Source organism: Mesoplodon mirus (assembly GCF_964341445.2).
Source record: "Mesoplodon mirus genome assembly, chromosome: 15".
NCBI classification, from domain to species: domain Eukaryota; kingdom Metazoa; phylum Chordata; class Mammalia; order Artiodactyla; family Ziphiidae; genus Mesoplodon; species Mesoplodon mirus.
Window position 1 is genome coordinate 21,134,019 of NC_138991.1, and position 19,788 is coordinate 21,153,806.

The 19,788-nt window shown below is 39.3% G+C and overlaps 1 protein-coding gene and 1 pseudogene across 3 annotated transcripts in view; both read right to left on the bottom strand.

Annotated features, from left to right (window-relative positions):
• Positions 1–19,788, bottom strand: part of RALGAPB (Ral GTPase activating protein non-catalytic subunit beta) — a 101,788-nt gene that overhangs the window by 27,417 nt on the left and 54,583 nt on the right. The window contains exons 12-19 of one of the 2 annotated variants that reach the window (XM_082645565.1): positions 19,252–19,366; positions 18,723–18,870; positions 16,503–16,567; positions 15,153–15,282; positions 13,192–13,313; positions 8,555–8,737; positions 7,152–7,303; positions 1,433–1,620 (exon numbers count right to left, since the gene is read on the bottom strand). In XM_082645565.1, the coding sequence (XP_082501691.1) occupies positions 1,433–1,620; positions 7,152–7,303; positions 8,555–8,737; positions 13,192–13,313; positions 15,153–15,282; positions 16,503–16,567; positions 18,723–18,870; positions 19,252–19,366 (1,103 nt within the window). Of the gene's footprint in view, positions 1–1,432; positions 1,621–7,151; positions 7,304–8,554; positions 8,738–13,191; positions 13,326–15,152; positions 15,283–16,502; positions 16,568–18,722; positions 18,871–19,251; positions 19,367–19,788 lie in introns of both variants that reach the window. The other variant, XM_082645564.1, reaches the window with a different exon arrangement.
• LOC309817024 (small ribosomal subunit protein uS3-like) lies at positions 8,983–11,155 on the bottom strand (annotated as a pseudogene). Its single transcript has one exon. The product of its transcript is annotated as a small ribosomal subunit protein uS3-like (transcript).

Below are 19,788 nucleotides of genomic sequence, written 5' to 3' on the forward strand. Positions count from 1 at the left end.
AACTGGCACAAACCAGGGAAGAAAGTCAAGCAACACCCAGGTCTAAGGTAGAGAAGGATGAGGTGCCTTAAGAAGGAAAGACTTGGGACCAGTGCTTCTGGAGTTGGGCAACGATTAAAGGCCCCATCCACTTCATATTAAAGTCACTGTATCTTACCACAAGAGGAAGGAAACCTGTGATGGTATTCACTCGTCCCTGAACTACTGGGAAACGTCTCATTTCATTTTATGGATTTATGAGATCCTACCTATATATACTCAACAGAATTTGCATGGGACTCTAAGATCCTTTTCACGTTTGCAAAAGTAAGAAGGTTAAGTCTTTAATCACTGAGGAAATCCTATCACTGTGGGGCAACAATAACAAAGAGACAGTATGAGGTTCAGAAAATTTGGACTCTAGTCCTGGTCATACCATACACTTCTCAAGTAACCCTGGATAAGTCACATACCCTCTCTGAGCCCCAGTTTCTTAACCTGTAAATGCGGGAACTGAACGCCAGGTGATTCCCTGTATGCCCAACGATTCTGTAACCTTCACTTTCCTTTACCTTCCCAGCAATGAGGGTCTCTCTAAGAACATGCTTCCTTTACATACAGGCTGATTCCAATTACCATCAGAAAAAAATGTACTTTGAGTAGTCTGCGTTGCAGTGGTAATCACACACCTTGAGATGGTTTATAATTGGGGGAAAGAGGGGAAGAAAACAGTGCATGTTATGTCAATGGAAAATCACTGAATAATTTTCAGGAGGGCACTGGCATGGTCAGATCTGCATTTGAGGATGAATGCAATGGTGGCAGCAAGTAGGATGGAGGTAACGGTAACAAATTTTGGAACTGGAAGGAGGAAGAATCAGATCAGGTAGGAAGCAATAATCCAGGTAAGAAATAATAAAGTCCTGCATTTGGCTGTACTGGGAGGAATGCAGAGAAAAGAAGATTCCAAAGTCACTAGCGGGGTAGAAACTTGGAAACCAACTACATAAGGGAGTAACAGGAAGGAGAAGGCAAAGATGACTCCTCCAATGCCCAGCCTGTTTGGGTGGCACCAATAACTGAAAAAGAACAATGTGGAGTGAAGGGTGGGAAAGGAGAGGGGCAGGATCCAAAGTTCAAGAAGGACGGAAGAGTAATACTGATTTTTATACACAGTAAACAACAGAAATATCCCACTAAAGTAAACTTTTTATAAAATTATGGAGCTCTTTTCTAATAAAGAGCCTCTAAAAGATTCTATTTAATATGTATATTGCATTTTCTGACCCTCTATTTTTTAGTTGCTATTATCTCATCAGCTAGAAGGCTTTCTGACAAATGCACAATTACTTAGAATTTGCAGTCTTTCCTTCCCCGATCCTGGAAACAGCTTGCTAATACTGATGAACATGTTGATTTAGCAGTGGAAAAAGCCCAAAGTGCTGAAACTTACTCTGTTCATTTCCAAGAGGTTGCTCCAGCATTGCCAGGATGACACTGTTATCCAAGACAAAGTACCGGAAACTATGCTTGTTTATGGTTGGCAGTCTGGAGTATTTAATCAAAGTGGTCTCATTCACCAGACTACAAGGAGAGGCAGGACCACTGGGTGAAGGAAATGCGCCAAGCAACTGCATAATACTACGGAGAATGCAAAAGATAACAGTTAATCCCCAAAGGGAAATCTTAAGTTCACCTCATGCATCAATCTGTCCTTCTGTTCTTTTGGATTTATTTGACCACAGCCACGCTTCCTCTTTGAGAGTCAGATTTACTCCCTGTGGCGGATGCTGTGGTGTGCTGTCCAGCTTTCCCTCTCCAAGATTGAAAGACCCAGTCCCTCAGATGCAGGGAGATGGTGGCCATAGCTTTCAGCTGAGTCCTGGAGAGGCCAATGAGAACCACTTTACTCAAGATCACAGCTTCCTCCTGGGACAGTTCTCGTCCAATGAACTGTTAATACAGGGGTATAAAGTCCCAGCCCCCTGGCCCCAACATGAGAGAATCCTGAAGGGCCGGCCCAGCTCCAGAGCTCTTTGTTGCAAATGCATCACAGTTTATGTCTTCCCTCTGCTCAATCCTACTTCCTTCATTCCCTCATAAGGGTTGATCCTGAGAGCACTTTCCAATAAACTTCCTGCAAGCAAATTTCTCTCTCCCGAAGTTTGCTACCCAGGGAACGTGACTAATCATACTTCCAAATCATGAAGCTCCTAAAGATATATTTTAAAAAATGTGTGTGCTCCAGGTTTCAGGATAATGCTAAAGCATTCTAGACCTAGAAAAGGATCCAAAGATCAGCCAAGCCCCCTCAATTTTTCAGACGGGGAAACTCAGGCTCAGAAGAGATAAGTGATCATCAAGAGACCAGAAACCAGGGCCTACTGCCTTCTCACTGTGTGGCCACGCATAGATATCTTCATTTTACAGATGAGGAACTTGATGCACTAGTAGTTACATCTCACAGAACCACTGTAAGTATTAAATGAGAATGTATAAGAAAAAATGCTTTATAAACTGGAATTCAACTGATCAAGTCTTGCCATTCTGAAATGTTTATATCCACAGAGATTTCTGCATACCTTCAATGCATAACAGTAATAACTTACATATACCACTTACCATGTGCCAGGCACTGGGTCTAAGCACTTTACACATTTTATTTAGTTATCATAACAACCCTATGAGATAGGTACCATTATTATTCCCATTTTATAATTAAGAAACTGAAACACAGACAGAATCTTCTTAAGAAAACTTAAAAGATTTTATCTTGTGGTCCTAATATCACCTGATCCTTCATACGTAACTCATTTGAAAATTAGTATTCCCCAACATCATGGCAATCCTCTCCCTTTCTCTTTCATTCTAATGCTTGAACCCAAATCTCTCTAATAGAAGGCAACACTGCTTAACAGATACTTTCCTTCCATTTTCTCTCCTCCTAGGAGGAGGACTATCTAAGAATTTCAAGGACCAGGAGAATTTCATGATGAGTTCAGGCCTAAGGATTTATGAAAAACCAAGAGACGAGTAATGGGAAAATGTGGGTTTTCTAATATGGGACAGAGATGGTTGTCACAAAGCATATGGACCATGTGAGCTTATGTTCCATGCAAGATCCTAAGACATTATCAAATAGGTTGCTGGCAAGGGTATAGGTCACACCAGCCTAACCTCATTTTCTCCTCTTGATGATTACTAGACTGGAAAGGCAGAGAAATATCTCTGAAATCAAGACATGCAAGTATTTGGCAGTGTATCATTATAAACTTACAGACAAGATTTAAAAACCTCTGTGAACCTGAAGGGAAACCTCTTATCATGTGCTTTGTGAGTCTTTCTCTGTTCAATATATATATATTTTTTTTTTCAAGAACTAACCATTTAATTAATTTACTTTTTTGGCCACGCCGTGCGGCACGCGGAATCTTCCCCAACAGACCAGGGATAGAACCTGTGCCCCCTGCAGTGGAAGCGGAGTCTTAACCACTGGACCACCAGGGAAGTCCCTGTTCAATATTTTTATCAGTGTCTTTGATTAGGACACACAGGGCAGGCTCATTAAATCTGCAGCTGGGGACTTCCCTGGTGACACAGTGGCTAAGAATCTGCCTGCCAATGCAGGGGACATGGGTTCGAGCCCTGGTCCAGGAAGATCCCACATGCCGCGGAGCAACTAAGCCCGTGCGCCACAACTACTGAGCCTGTGCTCTAGAGCCCACGAGCCACAACTACTGAGCCCGCTCACCTAGAGCCCGTGCTCTGCACCAAGAGAAGCCACCGCAATGAGAAGCCTGCGCACCACAGTGAAGAGTAGCCCCCACTCGCAACTAAAAGAAAGCCCGCACACAGCAACAAAGACCGAACACAGCCAAAAATAATAAATAAATAAATTTTAAAATAATAAATAAATAAAATAAATCTGCAGTTGACCAAAAGTTGAGCTGCAGAGTTAATATGTCAGAGTAAGAGTTGGGATCCAAAAGAATCTTAAAAGATTAACAATAATGAGGTAAATCTTACATAAAGAAATTTCAAGTTTAAATGTAAAATTCTGTATATTACATCCAAATACCCCCCCCAAAAATAAGTACAGGATGAGAAAGACAAAAAGTAAATGTGTTAAAAAAAGCCTCTAAGATTTTAGTTGACTTAGTACAAATCACCAGGTTCTCAAAAACCCAATGCAGTCTCTAAGTACACTTTAATGAAAATATAATATTCTACAATTTAAAGGTCATTGACCTTTAAAGAGGTACACAGCCAAACCTGCACCATTGAAAGGAAAAAGACGAGGATGATAAAGGTACTCTAAATCCCTGTCATATGAAAAACAGTTGAAGGTACTGGCAGAAATGAATCAGAAAGGACATGAGCATTGTCTTCGAATATCACCACTCCTCAGAAAAAAGGGTTTCATTATTAAAAGTCTGAATCAGAACCAATGGGTAGAAGTTAAAGTGGGAGAGATTTTAGCTCAGTGTAAACATCAAGTTTTTAACAATTAAAATGAAATGGGCAAACTTGGGGGTTAAAGTATCCCAAAATTAGAGGCTGAATAACTTGGTAAATAAGTCTTAAAGGTGACTAAGCAGAGGGGCCACTAAAATGTCTTCCAGAGTCCTAATGTATATTATACAACAAGGGAAAAAACACCAACCAGCTGATCTGCATTCCGTAACTATCTCCTGTGTGCTCAGCACTGTGAGGGGTGTGAAGAGGGAAATGTGGTCTTTACCCAGGTTGGGGAGGTGACACTAACATGTTATCAAATATAACCAGGTGTGATCATGACACTGTAGAATTCATGCAGTGTGGTAAGGTCAGACTAATTGAGCACAGAGGTGTGGAAAAGAAGCAGAATGACCAAAGAAGGTCCATAGAAGTAGTGGATATGATGTGAGCACCGAACAATGGAGGATGTGGCCAAGAGAAGAGGGAAGTCCTGAAACCCAGGGCAAGTATACAGACAGGTATGAACATGTGCACTTCACGGCCACAAGTGGCCTGCCAGCTGTGGCAGAAGGGATGTGCTGGGAAAGATCAGACAGTTTGAGTGGGGACTCAAGGAGGGCTTTGAAAACGAGACCAAAAATTTCACACCACATCGCAGTAAACAGCAATCTATTCAGTTTTCAATCACTCAAGCAGCAGAATAAGCACAGTACCTAAGATGATGAGTTCAGCAACAGAATGCAAAATGAGAAGTGTGAGAGACTGAAAACAGGGAAATCAGGCAAGAAGTCATAAGGGCCTGGACTGGGAATGCTATCTGAGGTCAGAACAAATGGAGGAAATACTTTCAAAAGTAAAGTCTATTGGACTCAGTCACTGGCTTCATATGGGGAATAACAGATAAAGCAGAGATAAATCAGAAAATGAGTCAAAGTTCTGTGTTTGCATAACTGGAAAACAGCAATGATACTGACATAAAGCTGTAATTGTGAGGGAACAGAGAAAATGTGATTTGGATATGTTTCATGATGACTCTTCAGGGCCCTCTTCAAGACTTAAAACTGAAGATGCCTTTTGTAGAGTTGCCAGCAGAGATAAGACAGATGAGCCACCTGGATAACTACTGGCTAGCCCTGGAAGCATCCCAGGACTCTCTACTTATTCCGAGCTCATATCCGATCCTCACTGCCAATCATATTCTCAATGGAATGTCCCATCCAGCCTAGGATGGAGCAAACTTATTTTTATATAATGCAGAGTCCCAGTGAGAAATGTCCTTCCCCCTTTCTCCATATCCCTTACTCTTCAATGTACACACATCAAGTCTTAGTTTTTTAATAATGCTTTTAAGTCCACCCCAGCCCACACAGGTCTTCTCTCTGGACTGCTATTATTTCTAGTACTCAATCGCATTTTTCTAATTTTCTAGCTATTAGCCAAACCTCCACAAAGTCAATGAAAGCCCATCATTAGCATAGTGAGCAGGACTGAACTAAAGCAAGTGTGCTTCTGAAACTTTACTGAATGACCTAAGCCCATGAGGAACTGAAATAAACCCAACTTTATTGTGCACACTTTAGTGTGAAGCTTTCAACAGGTCACAAAACTCATAAAAGATTCTGGGATCTTGGTAAGGGCTGATTTACATACAAATCTACAAGCTGTCTTACCTACCACTTTACTAAGAAGACCAAGATGAGCCAACCCAGACTGACTTGACATTCCTCCTTCCTGTTTTTATGTTGTTCTGGGGTCTCATCCACATTTACCCTTTCATAAGCCTCATCTTTCCATCTGTACCAATTCCACCTAATCTTCTCCACCTACCTCTTCCTTTCAGTTGATAAATTGCCTTTCTTCCCTCTTTCTACTCTGCTCACTAACTGGCCAAACACACTCTTTCAATTCTAATACTTTTTCAAGATACCAACCTGTCTCTGTCCCTTCACTACCAAATTGCTTGACGTAGGAGTCTTCTCTTGCTGCCTAACCGCCCTGCAATCTGACTTATGGCTCAAACTTTATCCATTCTCTAAGAGCCAGGTCAACGTCATTTTCCTTAGGAATCTTATTTTGATTTCCCCAAATCTGGAAGTATTCATTTCCTCCTTCCAACACCCCAGCATTTCATTTGTACCTCTTCTCTTAGAGCATTTAATCTAACTAGCATTATAGATATTTGTGTTCACATCTTATCTTCCTTACTAGACAAGAAGCTCTTTGACGGTGATAACTGAATCTGATTTATCTTTACAATCCTATTACCAGTTCATAAGAGAAAGTTTATAAATCTTGCTGAATGAACCTGTAACATGTAATATAAATGGTATAGCAGAGAATACAAACCACTGAGCTGGCAAGTAGGAGACCTAATGGTGTGACCACGGACATACCCTGTCTCTGGACTCAGCCATCAAAGTGAGGGGGTGGGTAAGGCTCTCCAAGATCCTTTCCAGCTCTAAAATGATATGACTTGAATTAACTAACAACCAGCATAGAAAAACAAGGACCCAAACTCTCAGCCCCAAGTTCCTGGTTTCCTTTGGTCCAAAAAACAAGAGATTTTCTTTTCCATTTTATTTCTGGAGAAACAGTATCCTAAATGGGGTTGTGTCACTTAATGCTGAACAACTGGGGAGGAGATGAAACAACACAGGATCACATCTAATCCCATCTAACTCTTAGGCACAATCCCTGTGCAGTCACTTTCATACCATGTTAGGGTGGCTTCAGCAGCATCCTTTACCCTCATAGATGCAGGGTTTGGCTCCTTATCTCCTTTGTACTTGACCTCTTGCTCACTGTTCTTGGACTTGCTTCCTGAAATACCCAGTTCCACAATCTCCAGCACTTCCTTAAGACAGTCCTAGAAAAAGGAAAAGCAGATTAGCTTTTGTAATACACCTGTTTTATGAGACGACAATACATGAAAGTGTCGATATGGGTGTGTTTTGGTGGTGGGACTCTAATTTCTCATTTTCTTGAATAGGTATATATTAACTTCATAATAATTTAATAAAATAAACTTGTTCCCCCCCACTGTTCTTTAAAGAACTAAATTTGAGTGTTGAGATTCAGATAATAAGTAATGATAAATTCATTTCAATTTTATCAGTCACAATTCTTGTAAAATTACCATGGACTGTAAATCGTGAAAGGCCCAGTGAAAGAGATGTAACAGTAATTCAGTTAAACCTACATGGTGTAAAATATGTTACATTATCCAAAGGGAAGCTCATAGGTTATTGACATTTTAAAGCAATTTCTGGTATGATAACTTTACAAGTCATCATGAAAATGACTAAGAGTTAATCAACAGTATTATTTTTAAAAAACTATATAAAACTCTCTATAATTTTCCAATAAACCTGGTATCTCTTCTTTTATTTACACTGTGAATTCTTTGTAACTGTCTGCCTTCCCATAAGAAAAGTATTACATGGAACAATGGTAGAGAAAGCAGTCTAGATATCTGTGTCTACTTGAAAAGAAAGAAACGTGTGTGAAATGAAATTTTTAGATACAAGCAACCTTTATGAACAAGCAGTGCTCTAGGTTTGCAGCCTGGCTATCAACTGCCCTTCTTGGTTTGATGACAGGTGACCAAAGTACCTATTGGCCATCTCTTTTGACAGTTCACAGATAAATTATTCAAAGCCCCATCTTTGAAAAGAACTTCTCTATGGGTTAATTTGCAACCAAATAAAGTTGACCCCTGAACAACACGGGGGTTAGAGGCGTTGACCCTCAGTTCAGTCAAAAATCCACATGTATATCAGCCATCCATATATGCGGTTCCTCCTTATCCACAGTTCCACACTCATGGGTTCAACCAATCAGGAATCATGTAATAGTGTAGTATTTACTATTTTTAAAAATGTGCATGTAAGTGGACTCACACAGTTTAACTCCATATTGTTCAAGGGTCAACTGTATAAGTATGGGGCTGACAGTTTTTGAATTATGCTCACTAGGACAAGTGTTCTCCTGAAATATAACAAGTATATTCAGTTTAAAGTATGCAACGTTGTATTTACATTTAGATATTCTCTTTCAAAAGATATTTTCCAACATACATTTGTGTTTCTATTTACTGTTTAAGATCTAGTAGACTAACCTTTTCATCAAGCATATCAGGGTGCTCTGTCAGCCAGACACAGAGACACTGAAAAGCTGCCACTATCATGGAGTGAAGATCCCGGGAGTGAAGAGGAGCTGGCCGACTACACTGGTACACAATGTAGCTGCACACGGAACTGATGGCGCGCTTCCGGTCACCTGAGTCAACCATCACCTTCACCTGAGCGTATTCGTACGGTGAACACAGTTAGCCAGGAACCACTGTACCAATGTCAAAGCCTCAACACTGAGGCCCAGCCTTTCTGAGAATATGACACACCACAGGAAGCCTTGCTTTTTAAAGTATTATTTATATAAAAGAACATAACATTTCAGATGTATTATCATACACTACTCTATAAAAATAGAGGGCATTTTTCAAACCTTAAAACAGTATTTCACTTTAGCATAATTTTTCATGCTCTAAAACCTAAACTCCTGGGGTGCAGCTACTCATCACTGCCACAAATCACAAGAATAGCTGGCAATGGAACATGTGCACATTTTTTAAGCCCCCTAACCCAACCCCACAGCAATGCTCTATGGGTTACAAAGTTCTGTGCAGCTGCCCGGAGGTATAATTAACATACAGTAAACTACATGTATTTAAAGTGTAAAATTTGATAAATTTCAGCCTAAGTATACACCTGTGAACTATCACAACAATCAAGACGGTGGATATATTCATCACCCCTCAAAATCTCATGCACCTTTGTAATCCTTCCTCTCACTCCTTTTTGCCCCCTCCCTAGGTTACTGCTGATTTGCTGTCACTATAGATTAACTCGCATTTTCTAGAGTTCTATATAAATAAAATCATAGAGTACTGCACTATTTGGTGGGGGTCGGGGGGACAGTCTGGCTTCTTTTACTCAGCACAATTATTTTGACATTTATCCACATTTTTGTGTGTATCAGTTGTTCATTCCTTTTTATTGCTGAGTAGTATTCCATTATATGGATTATATCACAATTAATTTATACAGTCACCTGTTGCATTTGGATTGTTTCCAGCTTCTGAATATTACAAATAAAGCTGCTATAAACATTCAGGTACAAGTCTTTGTACACGTATATGCTCTCTTATTTTCTAGGAGTGGACTGATTGAATCATATGATAGATGCATGTTTAGTTTTTTAAGGACCTGCAAAGCTGTTTTCTAAAATGGTTGCACCATTTAACATTCCCTTCAACAGTATATGAGAGCTCCAATTCTTCTACATCATCACCAAACATTTGGTATGGTCAGTCTTTTAAATTTTAACCATCCTAAAAGGTATGGAGTGGTATCTCACTGTGATTTTAATTGCATTTCCCTACTAAGTAATGATAATGAGCATCTTTTCATGTGCTTATTTGCCATCAGTATATCTTCTTTGGTAAAATATCTGTCCAATCTTTTGCCCATTTTAAAACTGGGTTGTTTGTTGTATTATTGAGGGCTTTTGCTGTCATTGTTATACTGTCTTTTCAAAAGACTGTATTAAAGGTCTTTACAAAGCAACATCCAGACTCCGTATCCAGGTGCCAAGAAGACCATGTTATGCAGTGGGGACTGGCTCGAGCATGGCAGGTAGTTCTGGCTTCCTATCCTTCTGTCCCAAGATGGAAATGATGGATAATATCTCATCCTTAGAGTCCACAATGTTCATGTGGTCAGAAAGGGGCTTCTTAGGGCCAGTCTTACCACTTGGATCCCAGGACAAGATGATCTTCACTCTGATGCCCAGCACAACACTGACACACAGGGGTATCAATATAGTAGTTAACGGGGTCCCCACTGTGGATCATCACACCATCCAGAAACTTCATGGATTCAGCCCTCTGTCCTTGGAGTTTCCCTGACATCCATGACCCTGTAGCCCTTGGCCCCCCTCTCCATGATGAACTGCAGCACCCCACAGCAGGCTCTCTGCAGAGCCAGCCCTCCTAGCAGTTTGTAATGCAGAGGTTCTGTCTGGGCAATGGCACACAGACCTCGTGTGGCCACCTTTTCAGCACAGAGCTCTACGTAGCCCTCAGGGAATCCACACTTCTTCTGAACTACATCAGTCAATTCCTGGACTCTTCTCACCAAGAACATTCTGCTCCTGAAGGCCAAGGTAATGATTTCTGTCCTGGTTGGTATAATTCAGACCTCAATTCCAGAGCAGTCATCTTCAGCCAGCCTCTGAGTGAGAACTCATTCAGTTTAATTCTGAAAAAGCCATCAACAACAAACATCCTCTTCTTGGAAATTTTCACCACCATGTTACTACTGCACACCACCAAAATGAAAGGCTATTACTGAGTTTTGAGAATTCTTTACATGATCTGGATACAGGTCCCTCACCACACACATACTCTGTAAAGATTTTCTCCCAATCTGTGACTTGTCATCTCATTCTCTTAACAGTATTTTTTGAAGAATGGTAGTTTTTAATTTTAATAAAGTCCAATTTAATAGTCTGTTCCTCTGTGGTATAATATCTAAGAAATCTTTGTATAACCCAAATCTCTGTACAACCAATAAAGATTTTTCTCCCATCATTTCTTCTAGAAGTTTAGAGTTTTGGTTTTATATGTAGGTCTACAATCCATTTTGAGGTAATTTTTGTACATAGTACAAAGTATGAATCAAAGTTCTTTTTTTTTGTATATGAATATTGTTCCAGCACCATTTGTTGAAAAGACTATCCTTTCTCCTTTGAATTACTGTGGTACCTTTGTCAAAAATCAGATGTCCATACATGTGTGGATCTATTTCTGGACTCCCTATATACTACACTGTTGATCTAGGTGTCTAACCCTATACCAATACCAGACTGTTTTGATTACCATAGCTTTATACAGCAAGTCTTGAAATCACATAGTGTTAGCCCTTTATGGTTTGTTAGGTCCAGAGAGCACTCCATCTAGGACTAATTATTCCTTACCCCTGCAAGTGTACTCAAGGTCACAGGCAACAGTACCTTGCTCTCAAAGACAGTGTGGTCCTGCATGTCTCACAAATGGCTATTCTTACCTTCTGCATCAATACTGCTCCTCACAAAACTATGGCCATTTCATCTATCCTTGAGAATCTCTGAGGTAAAGGTAAGCTGTAAGTGGTGGTGACTTGCTTATTTTGTCTCTCATGACTTAGGTAAGTCACAGCCTCTGTTTACCTGTCCCCTCATCTGTAAAACGAGGGCTTAAATTTTATCTCAGACAATATCACCTTATGTGTGTACATCACCTTTGTGTTTACAAAGTGTTCTATAAATTTCATTTCATTTCATCCTCACATCACCAGGTGTTATACAAGATAGATAGATAGATATATACATATACATATACATATATATATATATACACACATACATACATACATACACACACGCAAGATAATCCTGCCCATTTTACAGATAAGAAAACATTTAGATGTTAGTGAAGATGTTAGTAGAGAAATTGGAACCCTCCTATATCACTGGTGGAAACGTAAAGTGATTCAGTCGCTGTGGACAACAGTTTGGCAGCTCCTCAAAAAGTTAAATATAGAATTACCATATGACCCAGCAATTCCACTCCTAGGTATATACCCAAAACAACTGAAAATTGGTATTCAAATAAACACATGTATGTCCATGTTCATAGCAGCACTATTCACAATAGCCAAAAGGTAGAAACAGCCCAAATGTGCAACAGAGGAATGGACAAATTGGTACATAAATATAATGGAATATCATTCAACCATAAAATGGAATGAAGTTGTGACAGACTCTACAATATACATCAACCTCAAAAACATATTAAGTGAAGGAAGCCATACATAAAAGTTCATAGGTTGTATGATTTAAGTTATAAGAAATATCCAAAATAGGTAAATCCATAGAGACAGAATGCAGATTGGTGGTTGTTAGGGATTAGGGGAAACGGAGACCAGGAAACAACCGCTTAATGGGTACAGGGTTCTTCTGGGGTTATAAATGTTTTGGAACTAAATAGAGGTGATGGTTGCACAACACGGTGAAAGTACTAATAGGCACTGAATTGTTCACTTTAAAAGGATAATTTTATGTTATGTGAATTTCACCTCAGCAAAAAAAAAAGAAAATACTTAGAGAAATGCAAACAGACACCCAGCTCTAAGGTTCCACAAAACTGAAAAAGACCTATGAAAGAAATTTGAAAATACAGCCAATTTTCACTTATCTCTGATAATGGAAGATGGAAGAATCACAGGTAGTCCCAAATGGCATATTTTAGGATAAGCTTTTCTTTTGTTGCCAAATCTGCATTTGTTCATTGAAGTTAGATGAACTTACAATGGCACAAAATGTTGTTGAAAATTTAAGGGTATTATAAGCAAATACAAAATCAACAGGTATAAATCAACAGGTATTCTATTATTATGTACACATGAATAGCAAGTATTGAAATGTTTCCAGTAATTTAACAGCAAAAAATACCATTCACACTCTTTGAACCTATTAAACAAAATAGTAAAGATCATTTTGTAAAATCTCACTTGGAGGCTCATTTCTGCACACCTTGATATCAACTGCATTGAATATAACCAACACCGCAATACCCCAAGAAGGGGTCAGGAGATACAGAAAAAAGAGCCATAGTCCAAGGTCGCTGGGCTAAAATAAATGGATTGTCCTTCTCACCTTCGCCAGGCCAGAGAGGAGCTCTAGAGCTGCCAGTGATATGCTCATGTCTTGCCGCCACTGGGAGTTGAGTCTTTGGGTGACGAGATGAATGCTGCGAATCAGGAGCCCAGCAGCTGAATCTGTATTAAGAGCTAGGATATAACCCCAATGCCACATCCCACAGGGAGGGAAAACAACTAAGCATTAGTAACGAGAAGCACAGCATTCCACTAGGCACAGACCACAGCAGCCACAGTGAGCATGATGGGCACCCACACAGCGCTATGCTCCCCGCCCCACTGGCCTGAGCGTCAAGCCCGACTGAACAACAGTGCACAGGGCACACACACTGGACCAGAGCAGCTTCTAGCTCCCAGCTCATGTACTTTCATACAGACATCCACTGGGATTTGAAAGTTTCAATATCATTTTTATAACAATGTAAATCTTAAAATGTCTAAATTAACTGACAGAGTTACATTTTTTTAAAAAAAAGCAAAACAATGAAAAGGCTATCAATTATTTCTTTGGAATTTTAAAGAGGAAAGAATTCAAATTCTAGAATCTCCTCAGATGCTGGGAATTATCCTAAAGCATCTACTGAAATTATTTTCAGGGTTTAAACCACCAAAAGTTACATGCAATCCCTTTTCAAACAAATTTTAATATTGAATTCTCTAAGACAACTTTAATACTTCTAAAAAAATTACATAACCAAGTTATTGTGTTTTTATTTAGCCTCCAATTCTATATTTAAAAGTAATTACTACTTAGTTAATAATAAATTAGGACAAATTAAATTGAATTTATAAAGGAAGCTTTAGGGACATTATACCTGTCGATCCTATCAGAAAGAGGGCAGTGACAACAAAAAAAGGAATGATCATTAAAGAGAGACATTCATGCGACACTAACACATATCTGGATTTCTTAGGAAAAATATTTTATGACATTACAAGCAGAACTCACTAACACCAGTTCAAAATACTGAAACAAACAATAACCACTTCAAACATTTATATTAGAACACATAATAATGCGAAAATTTCTTTAGTTTAAAAGTGTCTTAGAAACATGAAAAATAAAACAAATTTTCACCTACACTTAAATCCACAAGCATAATGAGTAAGATAGCAATTCAAATAACTTCTTCATAAATGCAATATTTAAATGTGTTTAATAGCCACATAATGAATGACCTTATGTATCTGACATGTTGAAGGATACTTAAAACAAACTTAAATCACTGAACTATGTCTGGACTCCTGGGCTCATGAACTCTCCAAATGATTAAAAAAATTAAGCTCACATCTAAGGAGCTAGATTTCATTCCAATCTAGTTGGATTAATACTCACAGATTCAATACACCATTAGTATTTATGTGTAAAAACATAAAGGCACCCATAAACTCACAGAACCCATAAAGTAACTGCCCAGGATAAAGGACATTATTGAATAGGATGCTCTAATGGCACGTGTTTCCTTACTCTTCCTTACATTTTGTGACTGAAGAATCTAACCAGATAAAGTAGGCTATATAGCCTTCAAACACAAAGACAGACTCTCCTCTGAGCTGCCATCTAATGCATAAACCATCACCCACCCTTACCACACTGCAAAATCGGGTAGACTGGCTGACTCTGCCACTAGACTCTGAGGCAGAGCGTAAATCCTATTTGACTCTGTACTACTAGCACCTGGTACAGAATTCAGAAATGTTCCCTAACCACACATTATAATCACTTATAAAATCTAAGAAACCACGCAAAATCCAACTACTAAAAGCTACAGAGCTAAATGTTTTCTTTTTCTTAATGTCTTGGACTAATAGCCTCTCTGTTACACTTAGATACATAAAAGTCATGAACTTAAAATCTGGTTTAAAATTTCTTTGCTTGTTTGTTTTGTATATCTGTGCGTTAAAAGTTATTCTATAAACTTTAGATTTCAAAAAAAACAAAAAACAAACATGGATTACCATAATCTCTTAGAAGAGCCTGAGCAGGTCTTTCACTGTCAGGAGTTGTGGGCTCCGTGCTTCCACCACTTGCTGAACTAATACCACTATTCGTGCGACTATGACTCTTCAAGTTATTTTCTCCACCACCCTAGTCAAATAAAAATGAATCAAATATTTGACAGCTAGACCCCTAGTTTACAAGTATAGACAGAGGTCAATCACTAAAGCCATGTTGATAAAATGGAAGGTGCCAGCTAAACAGCACAAACTGATACACAGATAAAAATTGACAAAGGATTAAAACTGCTGTGGTGTTTTCGCATAACCACCTATTGGAGGTATCAAGGGTCTGATGATTAGAGGGTGCCCATTCTGGAGTTTTCTTTGATGCTGTTTAAAAGGGCCAGACCTTTTCCATCTTCACTAGACTTCACTAGCTAATGACTCTGGGTCCTTAAAGAAATACCCTAGTGCCTCCCAAGCAAAACATCAGAACAGGAATACAATCTTAAAAAAAAAAAAAAAAAAACACAAATAAACAAACAACAACTTTCAAATGTAGTTATATGATAAAACACAAACAATAAAACATATGATTAGTACAAAGATTAACTCCTGTATGTATAGGGGCTAACAAAGGTGTCTGTTAAAGACATTCCTCATTTTCTTCCCCTACAAACACAATTCATTTTATCCAGATAAGGTGACTGTTATTAGCCACCTACTGGGACATGAACATAATTTCCTTAATAATAACTTGATCACCCATCCAACATCCACCCATCTCACACCAGTATACTCTATTAATTCCCCACCCACCCACCGCCCCACCTCTACTCCAGGTAGAGGGATCACATATCTTGAAGACAGAAGCAGGGGGAACTGGGAGTCTCTGGAAAGTTTTTTTGATTTAGAAGCATTGGTGCTTTGCGGGGGTCTTCAAACTTTGGTCTAGAGGGGCCAGAAAGAGCTGATGAGATAGAAAAGAATAAACTAGATGCTGTTTACAGCCAACACTAGATCTACAAGGGATACAAGGAATTATGGAGTAGGGGGCTTTTCCTAGATTATTCAAGCCAATTCACCAACACAGCAAAAGAAGTAAGAGCTTTAAGTAAACACTGTCCAGAAATAAAGACAGTGTTTAGCTGGAATTTCTCTCATGCAGAATCTCTCAGGGACCTGATGAGGCACTGAAAGGTAAGAAACCTCAAAATAGATATTTTAAAAAGGATCCTTTCTGAATCAGTGAGCTGAATTTACAAACAAATGCCTTTAAAAAACACAAGGACAGACATTTTGGAATATAATTTACATAAAAACAGAAGTTGATATTCTCTGACAAATTACGTGTTGTATGCTTCTTACCATCTCCATCTGGCAACCAATGGCTTCTAAGAGTGCTGAATCTTGAACAATATTTAACATTGCCCCTGAAACAACAAAAAAATACATTTAAATACATGACAAGAATACTAAAATGGCTAAAACATCTCCATTAATACAGAGATAAGAATATTACTTTAGCTGAGTATTCCTGAAAGTTCCATAAAATTACTAATAAATCTACTGGTTGGTCAGAAAAGATAGTCTTTAGAAATGACCTAAACTTCTGATCTCTCCCCCAAATTTTAAAATAACGTTTTCCTAAAATAAATCTGAAGGTATTTTTTAATTGGTGTGAAAGACCAGATGTAAACATCTCAATTTCGAGGGTAATATAAACTAAGAAAAATATTATGCAATACTTTCAAAACCAGATTCTGATCTTTCCTTTTTCTTTTTTTAATAAATTTACTTTTTTAAAAAATTTATTTTTGGCCGCACTGGGTCTTTGTTGCTGCGCGCGGGCTTTCTCTAGTTGCGGTGCGTGGGCTTCTCATTGCAGTGGCTTCTCTTGTGGCAGAGCACGGGCTCTAGGCACACTGGCTTCAGTAGTTGTAGCACACGGGCTCAGTAGTTGTGGCACGCAGGCTCAGTAGTTATGGCGCACGGGCTTAGTTGCTCCTTGGCATGTGGGATCTTCCCGGATCAGGGCTTGAACCCATGTCCCTTGCATTGGCAGGCAGATTCTTAACCGCCGCGCCACCAGGGAAGCCCTGATCTTTTCAATATAAAATAACAAAATAAAAATCACAGCTATATCTTTCTGACCAACTGCTTTTTACGAATGGTTTAGGGTTCGCCCATGGCTGCATATTCTGAAGGCAAGCTGCATGTATTTATTCCCAAGGAACTCATAGCCCTAGAAAGACTAGGACAGAAACAAGATAGTGAGCCTAGCACACTGCTTCTCATCCCAGTGGGGGAGTGCTCTTGTGCACTATGGATAAAGAGGACAGACACAGCTTTGCCAATCTATGGCAAGACCGACAACTGATTCTTCCTTGGAACACACATAGGGAGCGTCTTCAGAACAAGGATAAAGCAGAACTAAATACTCTATCCACTGTAGAAATTATCTGATTTCAAGTGATGTTATTTGAATAACCTAAAAAAGTACAATTTGGAGGCTCTCTCAGATCGAGATTTAACCTCTGTTCCTTCAACTCCTTTCCAAAATGAAAGGATTTACTCTTCCCTGTTTATTCCCCTCTCTTGCCGCATAACATACTATACTTCCTGAGTAGCCACTCCAACCACTACTGCCACCACCAATGCTCTGGCCTTGTCATTTCCTCTCCTGGAATGAAATTCTAACCTCACTGGCGCCTATTCAAATCCTGCCCTACAAGATCCAATTTAACTTCCACTTCCCTCTATGAAGTTTCCTTGCTCTTTTGGTTTCTTCTTTCTCAACCCTGAAGACACTCAACATGATACGCAATCAGCACTGCCTTCTGCTGTTATCTGAGTACTCTGTGAAGGTGTTCCAACCTCTGCAATGAGACTTGCTCAAGGATAAAAGCCATGCCATTCTCTTCTTTCTCCTTGGAGTATCTGCACATAGGACCATGCCCTTGGCTTTGATAAAAAAAACCAGAAGTACAGTGAGAGGCAGCTTCAGTAACCAAGCTGAGAGGTGATAAGTGTTTAAAATATGTAAGTGGCAATAATAATAAGGAGCCATTTAAGACAGAGAGTCAGTATGATTAGAAAACCAACAGGAAACAATAAGGAAAAAGGGAGGAGGCACAGCAACAGCTACTCCTCAGTCTCCTCTTGGCATGTTCAAACATGGCTTCCAGAATTACACCCAACTCCAAATATTTTCACATGTACGTAATAGGCAGGAGGCAGAGGCAGAAGTAATGAGGACAGAAAGGAAAGAGAAGAGAGGGAAGGGGAGAAGAAGGGGAGGGAAGGGGAGAGAAGGAGAGAGGAAGGACAAGAGGGAAAGAGAAAAATGAAGAACACAAATAAAACTAAGCCAACATGACCTACCAAGACAACTAGGATGCTTTCCTTCCCTCATCTCACCCCTTCAAAAATTTTCACATATAAAAGCAAACAAATTCTGCCTGTGATTCAGAATAAGTAGGGCTATATTATGCTTAGGTTCCCATCCCTGACCCCTGCCTCCTCAACATGCCTGAGGTCAACATACCACCTGGGTCTTCACTTATAAAAAAACATGTGAACACAAACCTAGTATCATTTGAGTGTTGTTGGGGTCCGTTTCCGTTTGCAAGGCACCTATTAGTATATTCACAAGTCTCAACTTCAGTGACAAAAATGTTATTGGTTTATCATAAGAAGAGCTGTCATCATTACTAAATTTTCCTTCCAGGACCACCTACGGAAGAAACAAATAACATTTAACATCGTCTGCTGTGGTACACTACGCCCATGTAGGAACTGCTACAGTGGACACATAGATCAGTCTAACAAGCAAGGCTTGCAGTCTAATATTAGCCACTGTGCTAAGTGTGTCACTAACTCACACAACATATGAGATCAGACATCACCAGCCCAGCCCATCACCACTTGAAATGGTAGGCCAAGGGCATGCTGGCTCACTGACAGAAGAAATACCTCAACAAATCAACTTTGTTGATTCACTTGAAATAATTTGAAAAATTTTTTTAAAGCTCCTGTTCCATTTAAAAACATACAATTTCACGTGAATTAACACACAAAAGAGAATACAGAATATAAAAAACTTTAATAAAACTACCTCGGATTTGACTGTGCCAAAGTGATGTGGGAGGGGCAACAAAGAGAGCAGGATATTAATGGAAGATCTTCTCAATTCTGTTGGACTTACATAGCTTTTGAATTTTGAGAGTTCTCTGCCAAAAAAAAAAAAAAAGATAGCTATTAGTATTTCTGAACTAAAGTATGTTTTTAGCTATTGCCAAATATACATTATGCCAATTTTTTATAATACACGTACTGGGTTTGGTTTTATAAAGAATGCAGTAACTACTTTCCACTGAGTTCATATTCTGCAATCTGTGTGTGTGTGATAGAGAATCTCTATGTTAAACTGTTATGGAATTAAACTAGAATCTGACTGATTGATTGATTTTAAATGTAAGGCCTACTCCGTAAAAGACCTCTGGGCTGGGGCTATTCTTACCCCTCTAGACCAGACCAAGAAGGATTCAACATGCCCGTGGACAAAGAGAACTGAAAGAGTTCAGGGACGAGGTAGGCCTGGATGTTCTACACTCATTTAATATGGCCTGAGTCCCCTTGGGCTATGAAGACA